Genomic DNA, 22,698 nt, shown 5'->3' on the forward strand with positions numbered 1-22,698 from the left:
CAACAGGACAATGATCCCAAGCATACCTCCAAATCAACATCAGAGTGGTTGCAGAAGAAGGGCTGGAAGACTTCACAGTCGCTAGACCTAAATCCTATAGAAAAGCTGTGGTGGGACTTGAAGAAGGCAGTTGTTGCAGGCAAGCCCAAGAATATGAATGAACTGGAGGCCTTTGCCCAAGAGGAATGGGCTAAAATACCTGTAGATGGTTGCAAGAAGCTTATGTATCACCTTTGAAGGATGTCATTACTGCCAAAGGGTGTTCTACTAAGTACTAAAGATGCATGGAACTAGGGGGTTGAATCATTTTGTCAATGAGATATTAAGAAAAATGTCCTTTTTTGGTAATTTGTAAAATACAGTGTTACAATTTAAGTTGCATTCGTCTATTTGACACATCTTTATTTGATATGACTATAAACAAAATACGGAATAAATGTCCAACTTGCTAAAACACCAAAATTGTGTGGGGGTTGAATCATTTTGATTACAACTGTATATTACGCCGTAGTTGATTGGTGGATATGTTCCTTGTGACCAATCAGGACATCTGTTATGAATGATGACGTTATTACTGCCATTTTCCATTGATTGATTGATTGATACTTTTATTAGTAGATTGCACAGTTCAGTACATATTCCGTACCACTAAATGGTAATACCCGAATAAGTTTTTCAACTTGTTTAAGTCGGGGTCCACGTTAATCAATTCATGGATCCAAACGTAAACAATGTCGGTTCTCGAGAGAAAGGACGCTTCACGAGTAAAAGAAATTGATAAACACGTCGAAAATAAGTTTCGATGGGACTGGATGGAAAGGGAAATCACTGATACTGTCGGGAAGAAGGAAGTTACGACTTTGTTCGGCGATTGTATCCGGAAAATCGATCGTCCCGGTGTCATGATAATATTGACTGTGGGTCACGAGGTTTCAAGGCTTCGGAAGTACATGCGAAACGTCAAAAACATGAAACAACTTGAAGCAAGGAAAACGAACTTTTCACTAGCTGGTACTTTCATGATTATGGAAAAAAATGGAAAAAATATTAGTCTGGTGAAAATATGTCCCTCGGAACAATTGAGTCGAATAGTCCTGATTTACGGTTTTGCAAGGAGGCTTTTCCATGGTAGACTTTTAATAGCAGTGTGATTCAGACTGAGGCCGAAAGAAGCATCATTTACCCTAACCCCCCCCCACTCGTCCTCCCCTCTCTTCCTGGTAGAAGCCTTTTTAGAAGATGGACGTTTGGCAGGAGATGACGGCCTTCAAGTCAGATTTGTCCACGTCCCGTCCAAGCAAAACAAAGCCAAAAGTGCCTCAGCCCCAACACAAACACTTTGTTTCTTCTCCGTCTTTCATTGTTATTGACATGCTCATGTGGGCAACAGCGGGGGGGGGAACCCGCTTCTTCATCGTCGTCTCACCGGTGGTCTCTTATTTTGGGAAATCGCATTGCGCCTCAGCAGCCGCTCTCGCGCGTTTAGGGTTAAAGTGTGTTTAAAGGGGAGGGAAGGAGCAAACACGAAACAGATTGTGGAGCAGATGAATAAAAATGCTCTGTGACAGAGAACGCTGCTACAGCATTGCAGCGTTCAGCCTGTTGCCAGGCAACGTCATGCCTCGAGTTGTGAGTGTGAACGTCAGTGTTGAGTTTCCAAAACAAAACTAATAGTCGTGACTGTGTGTGTGTGTGTGTGTGTGTGTGTGTGTGTTTGTGACAGCGTGCATCAAAGCAGCAGCATTTGGTCGCATTAAATAGGCGTTTTTTTAACCGCATTATACAAACCCGGTTTCCATATGAGTTGGGAAATTGTGTTAGATGTAAATATAAACGGAATACAATGATTTGCAAGTCCTTTTCAACCCATAATTAATGGAAAGCACTACAAAGACAAGATAGTTGATGTTCAAACTCATAATTTTTGTTTATTTTTTTTGCAAATAATAATTAACTTAGGATTTCATGGCTGCAACACGTGCCAAAGTAGTTGGGAAAGGGCATGTTCACCACTGTTACATCACCTTTTCTTTTAACAACACATTTTGGATGCGCATGTGTTGTCACAGGACTGGAGCAGGCGGGATTGAAGGTACGATCTTGTTTGATGTACAAAATACAAACTAACACTTGTACAGAGAGGTGAAGAAAAGGTGTGCCTAAGCACAGGAAGCGAAATGCTAATAGTTAGCAAAGGTCGAGTTCAAAAGTCCTCGGAAGCTAAGCTATGACTTAGCAGGATAAATACAAAAAGGCAAGAATAGCAGTGAAGTGAAGTGAATTAGATTTATATAGCGCTTTTCTCTAGTGACTCAAAGCGCTTTACATAGTGAAACCCCAATATCTAAGTTACATTTAAACCAGTGTGGGTGGCACTGGGAGCAGGTGGGTAAAGTGTCTTGCCCAAGGACACAACGGCAGTGACTAGGATGGCGGAAGCGGGAATCGAACCTGCAACCCTCAAGTTGCTGGCACGGCCACTCTACCAACGCAACTGTTGCATGAAGCAAAAGTTTCATGCAACACGTACATTGTGGACGCCGTCTTTGCTTCACAGTAAGTCTTTGCTGTCGTCCAGCATTGTGTTTTTGTTTACTTTGTAGCCAGTTCAGTTTTAGTTTTGTTCTGCTTAGCCTTCCTTAAGCGTCAATGCCTTTTCTTAGGGGCACTCACCTTATTTTAGATGTGGCAAAATTATTCTCTGCATTCGACCCATCACCCTTGATCACCCCCTGGGAGGTGAGGGGAGCAGTGGGCAGCAGCGGTGCCGCGCCCGGGAATCATTTATGGTGATTTAACCCCCAATTCCAACCCTTAATGCTGAGTCTATGTAACAAGCGGTATAGCTCGTTTGGTAGAGCGACCGTGCCAGCAACTTGAGGGTTGCAGGTTCAATCCCTGCTTCTGCCATCCTAGTCACTGCCGTTGTGTCCTTGAGCAAGACACTTTACCCACCTGCTCCAAGTGCCACCCACACTGGTTTAAAAATGTAACTTAGATATTGGGTTTCACTATGTAAAGCGCTTTGAGTCACTAGAGAAAAGCGCTATATAAATATAATTCACTTCACTTCTTCCTTTGAGTGATATTTCTCGCATCTACTTTGTTTTTATCCTTCTTTGCGGGGACATTGTCGATTGTCATGTCATATTCGGGATGTACATTGTGGACGCCGTCTTTGCTTCACAGTAAGTCTTTGCTGTCGTCCAGCATTATGTTTTTGTTTACTTTGTAGCCAGTTCAGTTTTAGTTTTGTTCTGCTTAGCCTTCCTTAAGCGTCAATGCCTTTTCTTAGGGGCACTCACCTTCTACTAGATGTGGCAAAATTATTTTCTGCATTCGACCCATCACCCTTGATCACCCCCCGGGAGGTGAGGGGAGCAGTGGGCAGCAGTGGTGCCACGCCCGGGAATCATTTATGGTGATTTAACCCCCAATTCCATCCCTTAATGCTGAGTGCCAAGCAGGGAGCTAACGGGCCCCATTTTTTATAGTCTTTGGTATGACTAGGCCGGGATTTGAACTCACGACCTACCGATCTCAGGGCGGACACTCTAACTACTAGGCCACACTAATGTGTTTAATAATTTCACACATAAGTCGCTCCTGAGTACAAGTCGCACCCCTGGCCAAACTATGAAAAAAATTGCGACTTATGCGTCCAGAAAGAACTAATTTGGCAGGCGGTCTTAAATACAAACACAATAATCACAAACAGGTGTGCATCAGAAGCCAGTGCAGGAGGAGCAAAATTAGTCGCCATGGTGACAAATACTAACAAGGAAGTGCTCAGAAAAAGGGGATCGGTAGAGTCCAGAAATAATAAGAACACAAAATCTAAACAACAAACGATCCGTTTAGCGGATTGCAACAAACTCAATAAACGTTTGGGAACTGAGGAAACTAATTGTTGAAGTTTTGAAAGTGGAATTCTTTCCCATTCTGGTTTTACGTAGAGCTTCAGTCGTTCAACAGTCCGGTATTTCCAAAAACAATTTGAAATGTGGACTCGTCAGACCACAGAACACTTTTTCCACTTTGCATAAATCCATCTTAGATGATCTCGGGCCCAGAGAAGCCGGCAGCGTTTCTGGATGTTGTTGATAAATGGCTTTCGCTTTGCATAGTAGAGCTTTAACTTGCACTTACAGATGTAGCGACCAATTGTATTTAGTGACAATGGTTTTCTGAAGTGCTCCTGAGCCCATGTGGTGATATCCTTTACAAATTCTAAAGTTAATGATTATTTGCGAGAGAAAAAAAATTCTAAAGTTAATGATTATTTGCGAGAAAAAAAAAAGTGTATCAGTTTGAACATCAAATATGTTGTCTTTGTAGCATATTCAACTGAATATGGGTTGAAAATGATTGTATTTATATTTACATCCAACACAATTTCCCAACTCATATGGAAACAGGGTTTATAAATCAAATAGTTGCAGTGTTTACCGCATTTTAATTGAATCGTGGCCCTAGCTGGAATCGACGTGTCCACCTGCGAAAAAAAAACCCTCATAAAAGCCTCCTCATTCATTACAACACAACCTAGAATAACATTTCTCTTATAGCACAGTGTAGACCCCTGTTGCCAGGTGGTATTCATTGAGCACACTCGCACTGCACCTGCCCTCATATATCATATCAACAATAAGAGGGCAACCAATGCCCAACGGCAAGCTAATGTGAGTTGTTTTTTTCTTCTTGCAGCCAACATTATGATTGTTCTAATTTTAGCAGGTGTACTAACAGCAGTAGTTGCTAGGCAGACTTGCTGCTACGGCCACATAGGCCACGTAAAAAATGTGTTATTGCTGTCCAATTAAACGTTAGTTTTATAATAAGCTTTTTCTTTTTCATTGCCGAATGCAGCTGAGATGGGCTCCAGCACCCCCCCGCGACCCTGAAAGGGATTAAACGGTAGAAAATGGATGAATGGAAGAAAATAAATACAAATTTTAGAAGGTGTATTAATGTGAAGTTTGTTTGTTGCTAGGCAGACTTCATGGAGCACCGACAGAACTGCACTATGGGCCAGTGTTTTACAACCTTTTTTGAGCCGAGGCACATTTTTTGCGTTGAAAAAATCCGGAGGCACACCACCAGCAGAAATCATTTAAAAAAACGAAACTCAGTAAAAGGTCGATGTCGCAATTGTTGGATATGACTTTAAATCAGGGGTGTCAAACTCAAATACAGAGTGGGTCAAAATTTAAAATTGAACGAAGCCGCGGGCCGAGGTTAAATCAATCAATCATTCAATGTTTATTTATATAGCCCCAAATCACAAATGTCTCAAAGGACTGCACAAATCATTACGACTACAACATCCTCGGAAGAACCCACAAAAGGGCAAGGAAAACTCACATCCAGTGGGCAGGGAGAATTCACATCCAGTGGGATGCCAGTGACAATGCTGACTATGAGAAACCTTGGAGAGGACCTCAGATGTGGGCAACCCCACCCCCCACCCCCCTAGGGGACCGAAAGCAATGGATGTCGAGCGGGTCTAACATGATACTGTGAAAGTTCAATCCAGAGTGGCTCCAACACAGCCGCGAGAGTTCAGTTCAAGCGGATCCAAGACAGCAGCGAGAGTCCCGTCCACAGGAAACCATCTCAAGCGGAGGCGGATCAGCAGCGTAGAGATGTCCCCATCGGGCCAGAGTTTGACACCCATGCTTTAAATCATAACCAAGCATGCATCACTATAGCTTTTGTCTCAAAGTAGGTGTACTGTCATGACCTGTCACATCACGCCGTGACCTATTTAGAGTTTTTTGCAGTTTTCCTTGGTGTAGTGCTTTAGTTCTTGAACAAATTAATCCTTTAATGGGGACCCAAACAAGTTTTGCATTGAATATTAAACAAGCAAGGCTTATATAACTTTATAGTGACATGCAAAATTGAGTTTTAAATAATAATAATTTAAAAATATCAATGGCATATCAAATAAAATAAAAATACACATTGAATGCCTCTTTTCGGCGGCGGGTTTGAGTTGGGGCGGGGTTTAGTGGTAGCGGGGGTGTATATTGTAGCGGCCCGGAAGAGTTAGTGATGCAAGGAGTTCTGGGTATTTGTTCGGTTGTGTTTATGTTGTGTTACGGTGCGGATGTTCTCCCGAAATGTGTTTGTCATTCTTGTTTGCTGTGGGTTCACAGTGTGGCGCATATTTGTAACAGTGTTAAAGTTGTTTATACGGCCACCCTCAGTGTGACCTGTATGGCTGTTGACCAAGTATGCCTTGCATTCACTTGTGTGTGTGTATGAGCCGCATATATTATGTGAGTGGGCCGGCACGCTGTTTGTATGGAGGAAAAGCGGATGTGGCGACATGTAGAGAACGCCAAAGGCAGTCCTTTTACGGCCCGCCCCCGATATTATTGTCCGGGTGGAAATCGGGAGAAATTCGGGAGGGGCACTGAACTTCGGGAGTCTCCCGGGAAAATCGGGAGGGTTGACGAGTATGAGTATTAGTGGTGAATGCGGTGTTACTGCGGCGGGCCAGCTCTAATGTTAATTTGATATTGCCTCAAGGGCCAAACGAGTTTGACACCCATGCTTTAAATCATAACCAAGCATGCATCACTATAGCTCTTGTCTCAAAGTAGGTGTACTGTCATGGCCTATCACATCACGCCCGGACTTATTTGGAGTTTTTTGCAGTTTTCCTGCGTGTAGTGCTTTAGTTCTTGTCTTGCGCTCCTATTTTGGTGGCTTTTTCTCTTTTTTTGGTATTTTCCTGTAGCAGTTACATGTCTATGTGACAAGCGGTATAGCTCGTTTGGTAGAGCGACCGTGCCAGCAACTAGAGGGTTGCAGGCTCAATCCCCGCTTCTGACATCCTAGTCACTGCCGTTGTGTCCTTGGGCAAGACACTTTACCCGCCTGCTCCCAGTGCCACCCACACTGGTTTAAAAATGTATCTTAGATATTGGGTTTCACTATGTAAAGCGCTTTGAGTCACTAGAGAAAAACGCTATATAAATATAATTAACTTCACTTCTTCCTTTGAGTGATATTTCCCGCATCTACTTTGTTTTTATCCTTCTTTGTGGGACATTGTCGATTGTCATGTCATATTCGGGATGTACTTTGTGGACGCCGTCTTTGCTTCACAGTAAGTCTTTGCTGTCGTCCAGAATTGTGTTTTTGTTTACTTTGTAGCCAGTTCTTCCCCCTGTTTCCGACATCTACAAAGCAATTAGCTACCGGCTGCCACCTACTGATATGGAAGAGTATTACACGGTTAGTCTGCCGGGTTCTAGACAGCACCGACACTCAACAACAACACATCATTTGCAGATTATAATAACTGGTTTGCAAAAAAATATTTTTTTACCCCAAATAGGTGAAATTAGATCATCTCCCACGGCACACAGTACTGTGTCTCGCGGCACAGTGGTTGAAAAACACTGCTATAGGCTATAAAAAGATATGGAAAAGACCAAGAGGGATTTTATATGAAAAACCGATGTATATTCAATTGATAAGAACTGTTTTATTTAGCAGGTTCAGTAAATATTGTTTAAAAGGGGCTAATTATGCTTTCCATCTTTGTTGTATAAATGTTGTTATAGTTTGTAATAATATTATAATAATAATTTCAAATTGAGCCCTACAAGCATTTTTGGATCATTCTGCACACTGAATTTTATAGTTTATATCAGGGGTGTCCATTACGTCGATCGCGAGCTACCAGTCGTTCGCGGGGGGTGTGTCAGTCGATCTCGAGCCAGGCTTTTAAAAAAAATAGACCTAAAAATTAGTGATCATCAATCTTCACCAAGACGTCACTTAAATGACATTCACGGTACCGGAGGGTCTTGTGAGATGACGCTGGCTGCTGCAAGATCATTATTATTAAAATATGACCGAGAGGAAGGCGAGAAACACTTTTTATTTCAACAGACTCTCGCGCCGTACCTTCCGTCAAAACTCTAAAGGCCGACTGCACATTTCCTATCGTCACAATAAAAGCCCTGCTTCATGCTGCCTGCGCTAACTAAATACAGAGTCTCGGAAAACTGGCGTGCACAAGCGATCCCTCAGAAAGCTGCCGTGCACATCACTTGTGCACGCCAGCTTTCCGAGACTCTTATTTTGTTAGCACAGGCAGCATGAAGCAGGGCTTTTATTGTGAAGATAGGAAATGTGCAGTCGGCCTTTAGAGTTTTGACGGAAGGGATGGCGCGAAAGTCTGTTGAAATAAAAAGTGTTTCTCGACTTCCTCTCTGTCATTTTTTCATAATAAGGAACTGGCAGCAGCCAGCGTCATCTCACAAGACCCTCGGGAGCCGTGAATGTCAATCAAGCAAAAACCAACCACTTTCATGTGTTTATTGTACAGAAAGGACAACTTTTTTTCTCCTCCATTTGAAAATGTGGGCGTTATCATCATTACTGTCTGATTCCAATCAATGCAAGTCATCAGAATCAGGTAATACACCAACTTATATTCTTGTCTTTGTGAAAGAAAGACATCTATATGTGTTACACATGCTTGTATTACCATTAAACACATTTAACTTCTTTACAAAAATGTCTCTTTCATAAATAAATAAATATAAATGATATATATAAATGAGGTAGATCCCCTCGAGTTGGTCAATTGAAAAGTAGCTCGCCTGCAGAAAAAGTGTGGGCACCCCTGGTTTATAGTGTATAGTTTACAGTTTATATTTTTGTATTAGGCACCATTTTTTTTTAAAAAGTAGGTTTTTGTGAATGCTTGTTGCTAGGCAGGCTTAATGGAGAGCAACAGTAACTGCCCTATAAGCCAGGGGTAGGGAACCTATGGCTCTAGAGCCAGATGTGGCTCTTTTGATGACTACATATGGCTCTCAGATAATTATACTTATATAGCACTTTTCTCTAGTGACTCAAAGCGCTTTACAAAGTGACACCCAATATCTAAGTTACATTTAAACCAGTGTGGGTGGCACTGGGGGCAGGTGTGTAAAGTGTCTTGCCCAAGGACACAACGGCAGTGACTAGGATGGCGGAAGCGGGAATCGAACCTGGAACCCTCAGGTTGCGAGCACTGCCACTCTACCAACCGAGCTATCCCGAGTAAACGTGTAATAATCTTCCATGTCAGTAGGTGGCAGTCGGTAGCTAATTGCTTTGTAGATGTGGGGAAACAGCAGGAGGCAGAGTGCAGGTAAAAAGGTGTCTAATGCTTAAACCAGGGGTAGGGAACCTATGGCTCTAGAGCCAGATGACTGCATATGGCTCTCAGATACATCTTAGCTGACATTGCTTAACACGATAAGTAATGAATAATTCCGCTGGTAATCACAGTTTCAAAAATAACGTTCAAATTATAAAACATTCTCATGCAATTTAATCCAACCATCCTTTTTCTACCGCACCTGTTCAAGATGTCGCATTAATGATAAGAAGTATTATATGTATTATTGGTTAACTTTTATAATAACAATGTTGTTAAAAAGAATAAGAGACTTATTATACTCTACAAATGTTGGTCATACTTAAAAATGCACGAATTTAGTTGTATTCAGTGTTGAAAAATGTTATATGGCTCTTACGGAAATACATTGTGAAATATTTGGCTTTCATGGCTCTCTCAGCCAAAAAGGTTCCCGACCCCTGCTACAAGCCATCTAAAAACAAAGTTAACTGTTTTCATCCAAAATACAGGAAAACAAAATAAAAAGTTCAATTTAACTAGTGCAATACCTCGGCAGACCTCATGGAGCACAATCACAACTGCTCTACAGGCCATTTAAAATGTATAAATGTTTTATTGCTGTCAAATTAGGAATACAAGGTGTGTTTTTTCTAAATAACAAATTGAGACTATAAACTGTATTTTCCGCACTATAAGGCGCACCTTCAATGAATGGCCTATTTAAAAACTTTGTTCATATACAGGTGCTGGTCATATTATTAGGATATCATGAAAAAGTTGATTTATTTCATTAATTCCATTTTGAAAGTCAAACTTGTAGAATGTATACATTCATTCCAAACAGACTGATACATTTCAAGTGTTTTTTGCCAAAAAGGAGATCATTATAGCTGACAACCAATGAAAACCCTAAATTCAACAGCTCAGAAAATTAGAATGTGGTGAAAAGGTCAGATATTGAAGACACCTGGTGCCACATGCTAATTAGCTAACTAACTCAAAACACCTGGAAAAGCCTTTAAATGGTCTCTCGTTTTGATTCTGTATGACACACAATCATGGGGAAGACATGATTGTTCGCCCAAATCAAACATTTGGGCGAATACGGCATAAAAAAACAGTCTTATACTGTTACGGTAAATCACAAAATAGTAACCCTCAAAATAGTGCAAAGCAATAACAATATATCAATAACTCAACGTTGCTCAAACGGTAATTTCACACAACACAACACACAAAATAAACATGTAAAGCTCACTTTATTAAGTTTTTCTTCATCCAGGAATCCCTCGATTTCTTCTTCTTCAGTGTCCGAATTAAACAGTTGGGCGAATACGACATAAAAAAAACAGTCTGATACTGTTACGGTAAATCACAAAATAATAACACTCAAAATAGTGCAAAGCGATAACAATATATCAATAACTCAACGTTGCTCAAACGGTAATTTCACACAACACAACACAACACACAAAATAAACATGTAAAGCTCACTTTATTACGGTTTTCCTCATCCACGAATCTCTCGATTTTTTCTTTTTCAGTGTCCGAATCAAACAGTTGGGCGAATACGGCATAAAAAAAACAGTCTGATACTGTTACGGTAAATCACAAAATAGTAACACTCGAATTAGTGCAAAGCAATAACAATATATCAATAACTCAACGTTGCTCAAACGTTAATTTCACGCAACACAACACACAAAATAAACATGTAAAGCTCACTTTATTACATATTTCCTCATCCACGAATCCCTCGAATTCTTCTTCTTCAGTGTCCGAATCAAACAGTTGGGCGAATACGTCGTCCGTCTCGTCGAAGTCGTCATTAATCGAGTCAGTGTCTCTTCTAAATTGTCTCGCTGCTGCTCTATTCCCGTGTTCTACTGCATGACTGATCGCCTTGAGTTTAAACTCGTAAGCGTGTATCTTAATAGGAGCCCCCCGGTGTTATACAGCGTCGGTGCCGCTGTAACACCGCATTCACCGCTAATACTCATACTTGCCAACCCTCCTAATTTTCCCGGTAGACTCCCAAAGTTCAGTACCCCTCCCAAAAATCTCCCGGGGCAACCATTCTCCTGAATTTCTACCGATTCCCACCTGGACAACTATATTGGGGGCGTGCATTTAAGGCACTGCCTTTAGCGTTCTCTACAACCTGTCGTCACGTCTGCTTTTCCTCCATACTAACAGCGTGTCACGTAATATTTGTGGCTTTTACACACACACACACACGCACAAGTGAATGCAAGGCATACTTGGTCAACAGTCATACAGGTCACACTGAGGGTGGCCGTATAAACAACTTTAGCACTGTTAAAAATATGCGCCACACTGTGAACCCACACCAAACAAGAATGACAAACACATTTTGGGTGAACATCCGCAACGTAACACAACAGAATAAGTACCCAGAACCCCTTGCAGCACTAACTCTTCCGGGAAACTTCCAGCAAACTGACCAATAATTAACGTTTTATGCATGCATTTTCTCTTGCTATTTCAAAGCTTGAATGTTTGGTTCATTCATTATTGTTATTTTATTTTCAAATTTATTATTAGCCTGTGGAAAAAAAATGATATTTACCTCAGAAGATTGCAAATAGTAAAAAAAAGGCATTACATTTTTATTTAAATTTTATTTGATATGCCATTGATATTTTTCTAATTATTATTATTATTATTTGAAACTGGATTTTGCATGTCACTAAAGTTATATAAGCCTTGCTTGTTCAATTATTTCATGCAAATTTTGTTTGGGTCCCTATTAAAAGGTTCATTTGTTCAACCTTGGCCCGCGGCTTTGTTCCGTTTAAAATTTTGGCCCACTCTGTATTTGAGTTTGACACCCCTGCTCTAAGGGAAAGACACGCCATCTGGGTATTATGAGTATTATAATTCATAAATAACCAGTATGAAATATAAATATATACATATAATTACTACAATATTAATTTTTTTTATCTCAAAGTAAAAAAATAAAAAAAGACGTTTCTTTTCTTCCTCAAACTTATTTTCTCCGTAGTAGTAAAGTGTTCTTGTGTGTGTTACAGAGGGCAATTCGCGTTGTCAAACTCCAACCAAGCTGCACCCAGTCGAGGATGAAGGTGATCAGCATCAACAACAACAGCAGCATCAGCATCAACAACAACAGCAGCAGGCAACGTGCTGTGTGGCTGAGTGGAGCGGTGCGGAGGAGTCTCTCTTCAGGGTGCTGCACGGCACCTACTTCAACAACTTCTGCTCCATCGCCCGCCTCATCGGCACCAAGAACTGCAAGGAGGTGAAAGCTCCAGAATAATAATTTCCCTTTTAGGTGATAAGAAATATTATTTTAACAACAGGGGTTTTCTTTGGTTTTGTAGAACAGCACTGTACCATCTTGAAAGTTCTCTCTGATATTTTCACTCACATCTTGACTGTCATATCACGTTAGAAACTGTAGGCCAGGGGTAGGGAACCTATGGCTCTCGAGCCAGATGTGGCTCTTTTGATGACTGCATCTGGCTCTTGGATAAATCTGAGCTGACATTGCTTAACAGGATAAGTAATGAATAATTCCACTTGTAATCATAGTGTTAAAAATAACATTCAAAATATAAAACTTTCTCATGCATTTTTATGTTCAAAAAGTTGCGTTAATGGTAAGAAGTAATTTATTTATTATTGGTTAGTGTTGAGCTTGCCCTCCTGGGGGTTCTTCAGACCACCAAGCACCGACATGAGAGCCTGTTTTAGGGTTAAAATATTGTTTTTTTTTTTCAATTAGTCTCTCAGTTGCTTTCCAGCAATTGTCTTTTTCTCTTTCGTCCTCACCCGCGCTCTGGCTCCAGCCCCAACCCTGTCTCTCCTCCTGGCTGCTGCTTATAACAGAGCGTCAGGTGATTAGATAAAAAGGCCCAGGTGGGCCATCTACGCACCTGTCGCTGATTTCGAGGGCGGTCCTGGCAACATCCCGCTTTGCTGCAGGCCCGCAGGCCACGCCCCCTCCACAGTTGACTTCAGAATAACAATGTTAATACAAAGAATAAAAGACCTATTATATTCTGGAAATGTTGGTCTTACTTAAAAATGCACGCGTTAAGTTGCGTTCAGTGTTAAAAAATATATTAAAGGGCTCTTAGGGAAATACATTTTAAAATATTTGGCTTCTTGGCTCTCTCAGACAAAAAGGTTCCCGACCCCTGCTGTAGGCTAATGAATTTATTTTCAATTTCCGCTGTTGCAGTCTACTTGCAATGGAGATAGACAGCGTGGCAGTGACTTTACGCATCCAGCAGATAAAACTGCAATGCACACTAAAACCTGTACATCGATTTACGAGCTTAATTGGATCCTAAACACAGTCCGTAAATCGAAAAGTTTTTAAGATTAGGTAATCAGATTTCCACTTAAACAACATATACATGAGTAATTGTTTGTAGCTTCAGCAAAAGTTACTATTTTAGCAAATTAATGCACACTTTAAAGACACTGTGTGTGTGTGTGTGTGTGTGTGTGTGTGTGTGTGTGTGTGTGTGTGTGTGTGTGTGTGTGTGTGTGTGTGTGTGTGTGTGTGTGTGTGTGTGTGTGTGTGTGTGTGTGTATATATGTGTGTATATATATATTTATATATATATATATATATATATATATATATATATATACATACACATATATATATATATATATATATATATACATATATATATATATGTGTGAATGTATGTATATATGTGTATGTATATATATATATATGTATATATTTATGTATATATATGTATGTGTATGTATATATACACACATATATATACATATGTGTATCTCTCTCTCTCTATATATATATATATATATATATGTGTATATATATATGTGTGTATAAATATATATATAGATATATATATGTGTGTGTGTGTGTGTATATATATATATATATATGATTGTGTATGTGTATTTACTGTGTATATATATATATATATATATGTGTGTGTGTGTGTGTGTGTGTGTGTGTGTTGTGGCTCTAACTGTTGCCATGCCAACTGGCTAGAGTGGCCGGAATATGACAAATGAGCAGTGACAAAGTTGTTGCTTAGTTGTGGTAAAATGACACATTTGTGCAGGAAAAACCTCCATTGTTAAGCAAGTGGAGTTAGAGCCTTTTGTAAGTCTTCTTTTTTCTTTCCACATCCTGTGTGTGTTTGGACTTTTCCCAGGTATACGAGTTTGCTGCAAAGGAGGTCCTCCTCCATCGCGTGCCGCTGGAGGATGGAGGCATCTCTCCGCAAAAGAAGAAGAGGAAACACAGGTAAGCCACACTCTTCCAAGCACCAATGCACAAACATGCAAAAAAAAAATGTTTTTTTATGTTTTTAGGTAAAAAAATATTATGTAATAGTTTTGATCAGGGGTGTCCAAACTTCTACCTAGGGCGAGCGACTGCATACTGAATGATGCAGGTGCACCATTTTAATGCATTTTTTACATAAATTATGCTTAAACTAACCTAACTTGAGTCAATATATGCTAAACTAGTTGAATCAATCCTCCACATCTTAGTTTTGTGTGTTAGCTGATAAAGAAAATCAATTATTACGCCAACTAATACATCTCATTAATAATTAATGACCACACTTTCCGGGCTACAGAGCACACCAGTATTTAAGCCGCCCACAAGCAGATATATACTAAAGCAGGGGTGCCCATTACGTCGATCACGAGCTACCAGTCGACCGCGGGGGGGTGTGTCAGTCGATCTCCAGCTAGGCTTTTAAAAAAAAATAGACCTAAAAATTAGTGATCATCAATCTTCACCAAGACGTCACTTAAATGACATTCACGGTACCGGAGGGTCTTGTGAGATGACGCTGGCTGCTGCAAGATCATTATTATGAAAAATGACCGAGAGGAAGGCGAGAAACACTTTTTATTTCAACAGACTCTCGCGCCGTACCTTCCGTCAAAACTCTAAAGGCCGACTGCACATTTCCTATCTTCACAATAAAAGCCCTGCTTCATGCTGCCTGCGCTAACTAAATACAGAGTCTCGGAAAACTGGCGTGCACAAGCGATCCCTCAGAAAGCTGGCGTGCACATCACTTGTGCACGCCAGCTTTCCGAGACTCTTATTGTGTTAGCGCAGGCAGAATGAAGCAGGGCTTTTATTGTGAAGATAGGAAATGTGCAGTCGGCCTTTAGAGTTTCGACGGAAGGGACGGCGCGAAAGTCTGTTGAAATAAAAAGTGTTTCTCGCCTTCCTCTCTGTCATTTTTTCATAATAATGAACTGGCAGCAGCCAGCGTCATCTCACAAGACCCTCGGGTGCCGTGAATGTCAATCAAGCAAGCTACGGAATTTGCCGCCAATGTTTTTCTTGTAAAGTGTATGGAAGCTGGATGAATTAGATGCCAAAAACCAACCACTTTCATGTGGTATTGTACAGAAAGGACAACTTTTTTTCTCCTCCATTTGAAAATGTGGGCGTTATCATCATTACTGTCTGATTCCAATCAATGCAAGTCATCAGAATCAGGTAATACACCAACTTATATTCTTGTCTTCGTGAAAGAAAGACATCTATATGTGTTACACATGCTTGTATTATCATTAAACACATTTAACTTGTTTACAAAAATGTCTCTTTCATAAATAAATAAATATAAATTATATTTATAAATGAGGTAGATCCCCTCGAGTTTGTCAATTGAAAAGTAGCTCGCCTGCAGAAAAAGTGTGGGCACCCCTGTACTAAAGACTTTGTAAATGTAGATTTGACATACCTTCATTGTGTCCAAACGGTGCCTGTAACACAGCAGTAAAACGGCTGATCAAACAAAACAGAAGTCATCACCAGGGACCCACGAACTACAGAAACTAACTCTCCAGTCAACTAAACAGACTCAATAACTTCACAATGACGTTTTGGTGAACTTATGTAACTGAAACAATAGAAAAAAAATTCCATTGTGAATTAATAATAGTAACACTGACACTCGTACTGTAAACGTGTTATCATATCCGCTAATGGTAAGGACGCTAGTTTGATTATATTACAATAGCACTTGCAAATATGCATGAAACACAGACATCACACATGTGTATAGATCTATACGTGTGTGTATTTACGACCCCCCGCGATCCCAAAAGGGACAACCGGTAGAAAATGGATTAATGGATATATGTATATGTTGAATTGACCAATTAAATTTGGCCATTTCCCAATCAACAAAGTGGATCCTACGTTAGATATCAACACTGCAAAATAGTTGTATTAATAAATTGAGACAAGTTGTATTAATAAATTGAGACTAAGTATTGTGGCCAAACAGCTCCATTTTTGTTTCATCTGACATCACATGGACAAAAAATAAGACCTTCTGGAGGAAAGAGTTGTGGTCAGATGAAACACAAATTTAACTGTTTGGCCACTATACCCAGAAATATGTTTGGAGGAGAAAGGTTTAGGCCTTTAATCCCAGGAACACCACACCTACCGTCAAGCATGGCGGTGGTAGTATTATGTTCTGGGCCTGTGTTGCTGCCAATGCAACTGGTGCTTTACCTGTCAAAGTTTGTTGGTGACGAACCCCAAGATGCAGAGATGAAGGCGGGCATGGAGTGAGAAAACATGATTTAATTAAAATAATAGAACTAGAACAAACAAAAGTTCTAACACAAAGCGCGCACGAGGCGGATAACCAACTAAGAAAGCTAGCATGGGAGCTAGAAAATAAAAGGAAATTAGCAAAAACAAATAGGGCTTAGCATGGAGGCTAGCATAAACAGAACCGGGAACAGAAGTCGTTACGTGTTGTATAAAGACAAATTGGTAGCAGGGAACAAAAAAACAGTAAGCTAAGAAACATCTAACGAAATATAGCTTACCGCTACGCTGCAAAGATACGACACGACAGGAGCGACAATACATGACATGTAGCAACAACAATAATCCGGCCCTGACTGGAAGACAAAGCAGGTACAACTATGAGTGGGCTGATTGACACCAGGTGTGGCCAGGTGCAAATCAGCCGCAGCTGAGGGGAAAACAGTGCACAGGGGAAAAAAACAGGAAACAGACAAAATAAAAGGAACTAAAAACAGGAAATACTAAACACACACAGAGGAAAAACTAAAACACAAACAAACTGTCAGTGGCAAGTCTGACATTACAGAGAGTAAGTGGGACAATGGAAAAGGAGGATTACCTCCAAATTCTCCAGGACAACCTAAAATCACCAGTTGGGCGCAGTTGGGTGTTCCAACAGGACAATGACCCCGAAAGCATGTCAAAAGTGGTATAGGAATGGCTAAATCAGGCTACAATTAAGGTTTTAGAATGGCCTTCCCAAAGTCCTGACTTAAACGTGTGGAAAACCACATTTAGATGAACTGCACCGATTTTGTCAAAAGGAGTGGTGAAACTCAACCAGAAGCTTGTGGATGGCTACCAAAAGCTCTTTATTGCAGTGAAACGTGCCAAGGGACATGTAAGCAAATATTAACATTGCTGTATGTATACTTTTGACCCAGTAGATTTGCTCACATTTTCAGTAGACCCTTAATAAATTCATAAAGGAACCAAACTTCATGAATGTTTTTATGACAAACAAATACAGTGGGGCCAAAAAGTATTTAGTCAGCCAGCGATTGTGCAAGTTCTCCCACTTAAAATGATGACAGAGGTCTGTAATTTTCATCATAGGTACACTTCAACAGTGAGAGACAGAATGTGGGGAAAAAAATCACATTGTAGGAATTTTAAAGAATTTATTTGTAAATTATGGTGGAAAATCAGTATTTCGTCAAACATTCAAAGCTCTTACTGATGGAAAATCTCACGATACATGGCCCCATTCATTCTTTCCTTAACACGGATCAATCGTCCTGTCCCCTTCGCAGAAAAACAGCCCCAAAGCATGATGTTTCCAACCCCATGCTTCACAGTAGGTATGGTGTTCTTGGGATGCAACTCAGTATTCTTCTTCCTCCAAACACAACCAGTTGAGTTTATACCAAAAAACTATATTTTGTTTCATCTGACCACATGACATTCTCCCAATCCTCTGCTGTATCATCCATGTATCCATTTTGGTATAAACTCAACTTGTCGTGTTTGGAGGAAGAAGAATACTTAGTTGCATCCCAAGAACACCAAACCTACTGTGAAGCATGAGGGTGGCAATATCATGCTTTGGGGCTGTTTTTCTGCTAAGGGGACAGGACGACTGATCCGTGTTAAGGAAAGAATGAATGGGGCCATGTATCGTGAGATTTTGAGCCAAAACCTCCTTCCATCAGTGAGAGCTTTGAATGGTTGACCAAATACTTATTTTCCACCATAATTTACAAATAAATTCTTTAAAATTTTCCACATTCCGTCTCTCACAGTTGAAGTGTACCTATGATGAAAATTACAGACCTCTGTCATCATTTTAAGTGGGAGAACTTGCACAATCGGTGGCTGACTAAATACTTTTTTGCCCCACTGTATGTGCTCCAATCACTCTATCATAAAAAAATAGAAATTATTGGGAACTGAAGAAAGCTTTGACATTATGTTCTTTACAAGTGCATGTAAACTTTTGACCAGAACTGTATGCATAATCAACGTTGTATCAATGTCTTGTGCCTAATAGCCCCTGATGGATCACAGACATTACAGCATTTTTTAATAGTTGCATTAGAAACATAGCTGGAATAACAATAGAAATGATATAAGCTATTTATAATCACGCTCACAAATGTACTTTGTGTTCGTTTCTGTTGGATGACGCAGGTTATGGGCCAAGATCCAGCTAAAAAAAGGTCTGGTTATTTTTTTCGTTTCCCTACATAATGACACATCACAGGCGAGGGCTATTTTTAAACGAGCGTCTTTATTCTGCCGTTCCAGATAACTCGTCCAATCAGGTGTACAACTACCAGCCCTGTGACCACCCGGACCACCCGTGTGACAGCACCTGCCCGTGTGTGATAACGCAGAATTTCTGCGAGAAGTTCTGCCAGTGTGAACACGAGTGTAAGCGTTTTGTGGTAACAGTTTGATGGAAGGGTTCCAGTTTTCGAAGTAATGAGGTGGCGACTTGTCCAGGGTGTACCCCGCCTTCCGCCCGAATGCAGCTGAGATAGGCAAATTTAAATCTTATTTCAAAGCTGATTTTAACCTATTTAAAACATCCATCCATCCATCCATCCATTTTCTACCGCTTATTCCCTTTTTGGGGTCGCGGGGGGCGCTGGCGCCTATCTCAGCTACAATCTGGCGGAAGGCGTTTACACCCTGGACAAGTCGCCACCTCATCGCAGGGCCACTATTTAAAACATGTCATGAAAATTCTAAAATTAATCTTAATCAGGAAAAATGACTAATGATGTTCCATAAATTCTTTTTTTAATTTTTTCAAAAAGATTCGAATTAGCTAGTTTTTCTCTTAATTTTTTTCCGTTGAATTTTAAATTTTAAAGAGTCGAAATTTAATTTTCATTTTTTTTCGTGTTTTCTCTTCTTTAAAACCGTTCAATTAAGCGTTTTTTTCATCATTTATTCTCTACAAAAAACCTTTTGTAAAAGGAAAAAAAATGTACGACGGAATGACGGACAGAAATACCCATTTTTATGTATGTATATATATATATATATATATATATATATATAGAATTATTTATTTATTGAAGGTAAATTGAGCAAATTGGCTATTTCTGGCAATTTATTTAAGTGTGTATCAAACTGGTAGCCCTTTGCATTAATCAGTACCCAAGAAGTAGCTCTTGGTTTCAAAAAGGTTGGTGACCCCTGCTATAGATTATTTGGAACCTTTAGGACTCCCCTCAAGTTAGGTCCCGGGGTCTCAGAAGGGTGTCAGTCATAAAAATGTTTAAAATATACATATGTTAATTTTTGTTTTTTTTAACTATTCCACGCTTGAATCTCTAAATCAGGTGTCACCAACCTTTTCGAAACCACAAGAGCTACCAGTTTGATACACACTTAAATAAATTGCCATAAATAGCCAATTTGCTCATTTTACCTTTAATAAATAAATCTATATATATTGAAAAAAATGGGTATTTCTGTCTGTCATTCCGTCGTACATTTTTTTTCCTTTTACAGAAGGTTTTTTTGTAGAGAATAAATGATGAAAAAAACACTTAAAGGGGAACATTATCACCAAACTATGCAAGCATCAATATGTACCTTGATGTTGCAGAAAAAAGACCATGTATTTTTTTAACCGATTTCCGAACTCTAAATGGGTGAATTTTGGCAAATTAAACGCCTTTCTGTTTATCCGTCTTTTAGCGATGACGTCAGAACGTGACGTCACCGAGGTAACACACCCTGTTATTTTCCGTTTTTTCGGCTATTTTTTGGAACCTTGGAGACATCATGCCTCGTCGGTGTGTTGTCGGAGGGTGTAACAACACTAACAGGGAGGGATTCAAGTTGCACCACTGGCAAGAAATCTGCCGCCAGACCCCCATTGAATTTGCCAGAGTGTCTTCACATTTGACCGGCGATGCTAAGACAGACATGGCACAGAGATGTATGGATAACCTGCAGATGCATTTGCAACGATTAAGTCAACAAAATCACAAAGGTGAGTTTTGTTGTTGACTTATGTGCTAATCAGACATATTTGGTCGCGGCATGACTGCCAGCTAATCGATGCTAACATGCTACGCTAATTGATGCTAACATGCTATTTACGCTAGCTGTATGTACATTTGAAACTAGATACCCGCATTTAATGCAAAACAAACACTTACCAATCGACGGATTTAAGTTGCTCCAGTGTCACAAGATGCGAAAGTCCTGATCGTTTGGTCCGCACATTTTACCGGCGATGCTAATAAGGCAGCCATGCTATGGGCCACTTCATTAGGTACACCCATGCTATGGCCGAATAGCGTTCTGATTGATTGATTGATACTTTTATTAGTAGATTGCACAGTTCAGTACATATTCCGTACAATTGACCACTAAATGGTAACACCCGGATAAGTTTTTCAACTTGTTTAAGTCGGGGTCCACGTTAATCAATTCATGGTAAATGCGTAAATAGCTATTCGCTCAATAGCTTCAATTTCTTCTTCAATTTCGTTTTCGCTCTCTGCCTCCATACTCCGACCATCTGTTTCAATACATGCGTAATCTGTTGAATCGCTTTAACCGCTGAAATCCGAGTCTGAATCCGAGCTAATGTCGCTATATCTTGTTTGTATTTGCAGCCCTGTATGACGTCACAGGGAAATGGACAGTCGCATCGCAAATAGCGAAAATCAAGAACTTTAAAGCTTTTTTTAGGTGTAAAATTTTGAAAAAAACTTCGAAAAATAAAAACAAGCCACTGGGAACTGATTTTTATTGTTTTTAACACTTTTGAAATTGTGATAATGTTCCCCTTTAATTGAACGGTTTAAAAGAGGAGAAAACACGCAAAAAATGAAAATTAAATTTTGAAACATAGTTTATCTTCAATTTCGACTCTTTAAAATTCAACCGAAAAACATGAAAAAAACCTGTGAATTCCTGGAATTTTTTTTCCACATTCTGTCTCTCACAGTTGAAGTGTACCTATGATGAAAATTACAGACCTCTGTCATCATTTTATGTGGGAGAACTTGCTGACTAAATACTTTTTTTGCCCCACTGTGCATACATTTTATTATCCTCTTGGAAGCTCGGCGTGAAGCGTTTCAACATGTGGCCATTCAGGCGCTCTCCCCTCCCTCCGGAGCGCCTTTTTTTTTTCCCGTAGCAGAAGTGAGCCGGGGGCCAAACGGGAAGTAGCAAATGTGTGCGCTGTGAAGGCCTGGAAGGCAATCAAAGGGACGTGGCGGGGCAACGTGCCTGATTTACAACATCACGTCCAACATCAGCAAGATCCCGACAGCTCGGAATAAACAATGGAGGCAGATGGAATGTTTGAAAGCGACGCGGAGTGGGAGCGTTTTCGCTGCAGACGCTTTTTTTTTTTTTCCCCCCTCAGACGTAGGCTGTCGGCCAGGCGTTTGGGTCATCCCCGCCTTTTCCCGCAGGGTGTTATGTTACTCTGCAAAAATGTAATGCGGCATATCTGCCAGCAGAGGTCCTGTTTAATATCACTCACTGTCCTCTTTGACATGAAAGGTCTATTATACCAATATTTACAGGTGGTGTTATGAGGTTTTTCGCCAATTCAGAAGTAAGCATTTTTCTGCCTTTTCTCTCTTTAAAGGGGAACATTATCACAATTTCTGAAGGGTTAAAACAAAAAAAAAATTTTCGAAGTTTTTCTCAAAATTTTACCCATCACGCAATATCCCGAAAAACGGCTTCAAAGTGCCTGATTTACACTGTCGCTACATCCACCCGTCTATTGTCCTGTGACGTCACTGCGTGAAGCCACCAGAAACAAACATGGCGGATAGCACAGAAAGGTATAGCATAGTAGCTCGGATTCAGATTCGGATTTCAGCGCCGTAAGCGATTCAACAGATTACGCATGTATTGAAACGGATGGTTGGAGTGTGGAGGCAGGTACCGAAAACGAAATTAAAAAAGCCATATCACGACAGACAGCGGC

General features: G+C 40.2%; 1 protein-coding gene across 3 annotated transcripts in view; it reads left to right on the forward strand.

Moving 5' to 3' along the window:
- ezh1 (enhancer of zeste 1 polycomb repressive complex 2 subunit) overlaps positions 1 to 22,698 on the forward strand; it is a 105,560-nt gene that overhangs the window by 49,507 nt on the left and 33,355 nt on the right. For all 3 annotated transcript variants that reach the window (XR_009807417.1, XM_061905358.1, XM_061905357.1), the window contains exons 11-14: positions 12,211 to 12,440; positions 14,350 to 14,441; positions 18,909 to 18,937; positions 19,026 to 19,151. Coding sequence is in view for 2 of the 3 variants with exons in the window: in XM_061905358.1 (XP_061761342.1) it covers positions 12,211 to 12,440; positions 14,350 to 14,441; positions 18,909 to 18,937; positions 19,026 to 19,151 (477 nt within the window). In the remaining variant the exon portion in view is untranslated. The remainder of the gene's footprint in view (positions 1 to 12,210; positions 12,441 to 14,349; positions 14,442 to 18,908; positions 18,938 to 19,025; positions 19,152 to 22,698) is intronic.

The sequence above is a fragment of the Nerophis ophidion genome, linkage group LG07 (genome assembly GCF_033978795.1).
Source record: "Nerophis ophidion isolate RoL-2023_Sa linkage group LG07, RoL_Noph_v1.0, whole genome shotgun sequence".
NCBI lineage: Eukaryota > Metazoa > Chordata > Actinopteri > Syngnathiformes > Syngnathidae > Nerophis > Nerophis ophidion.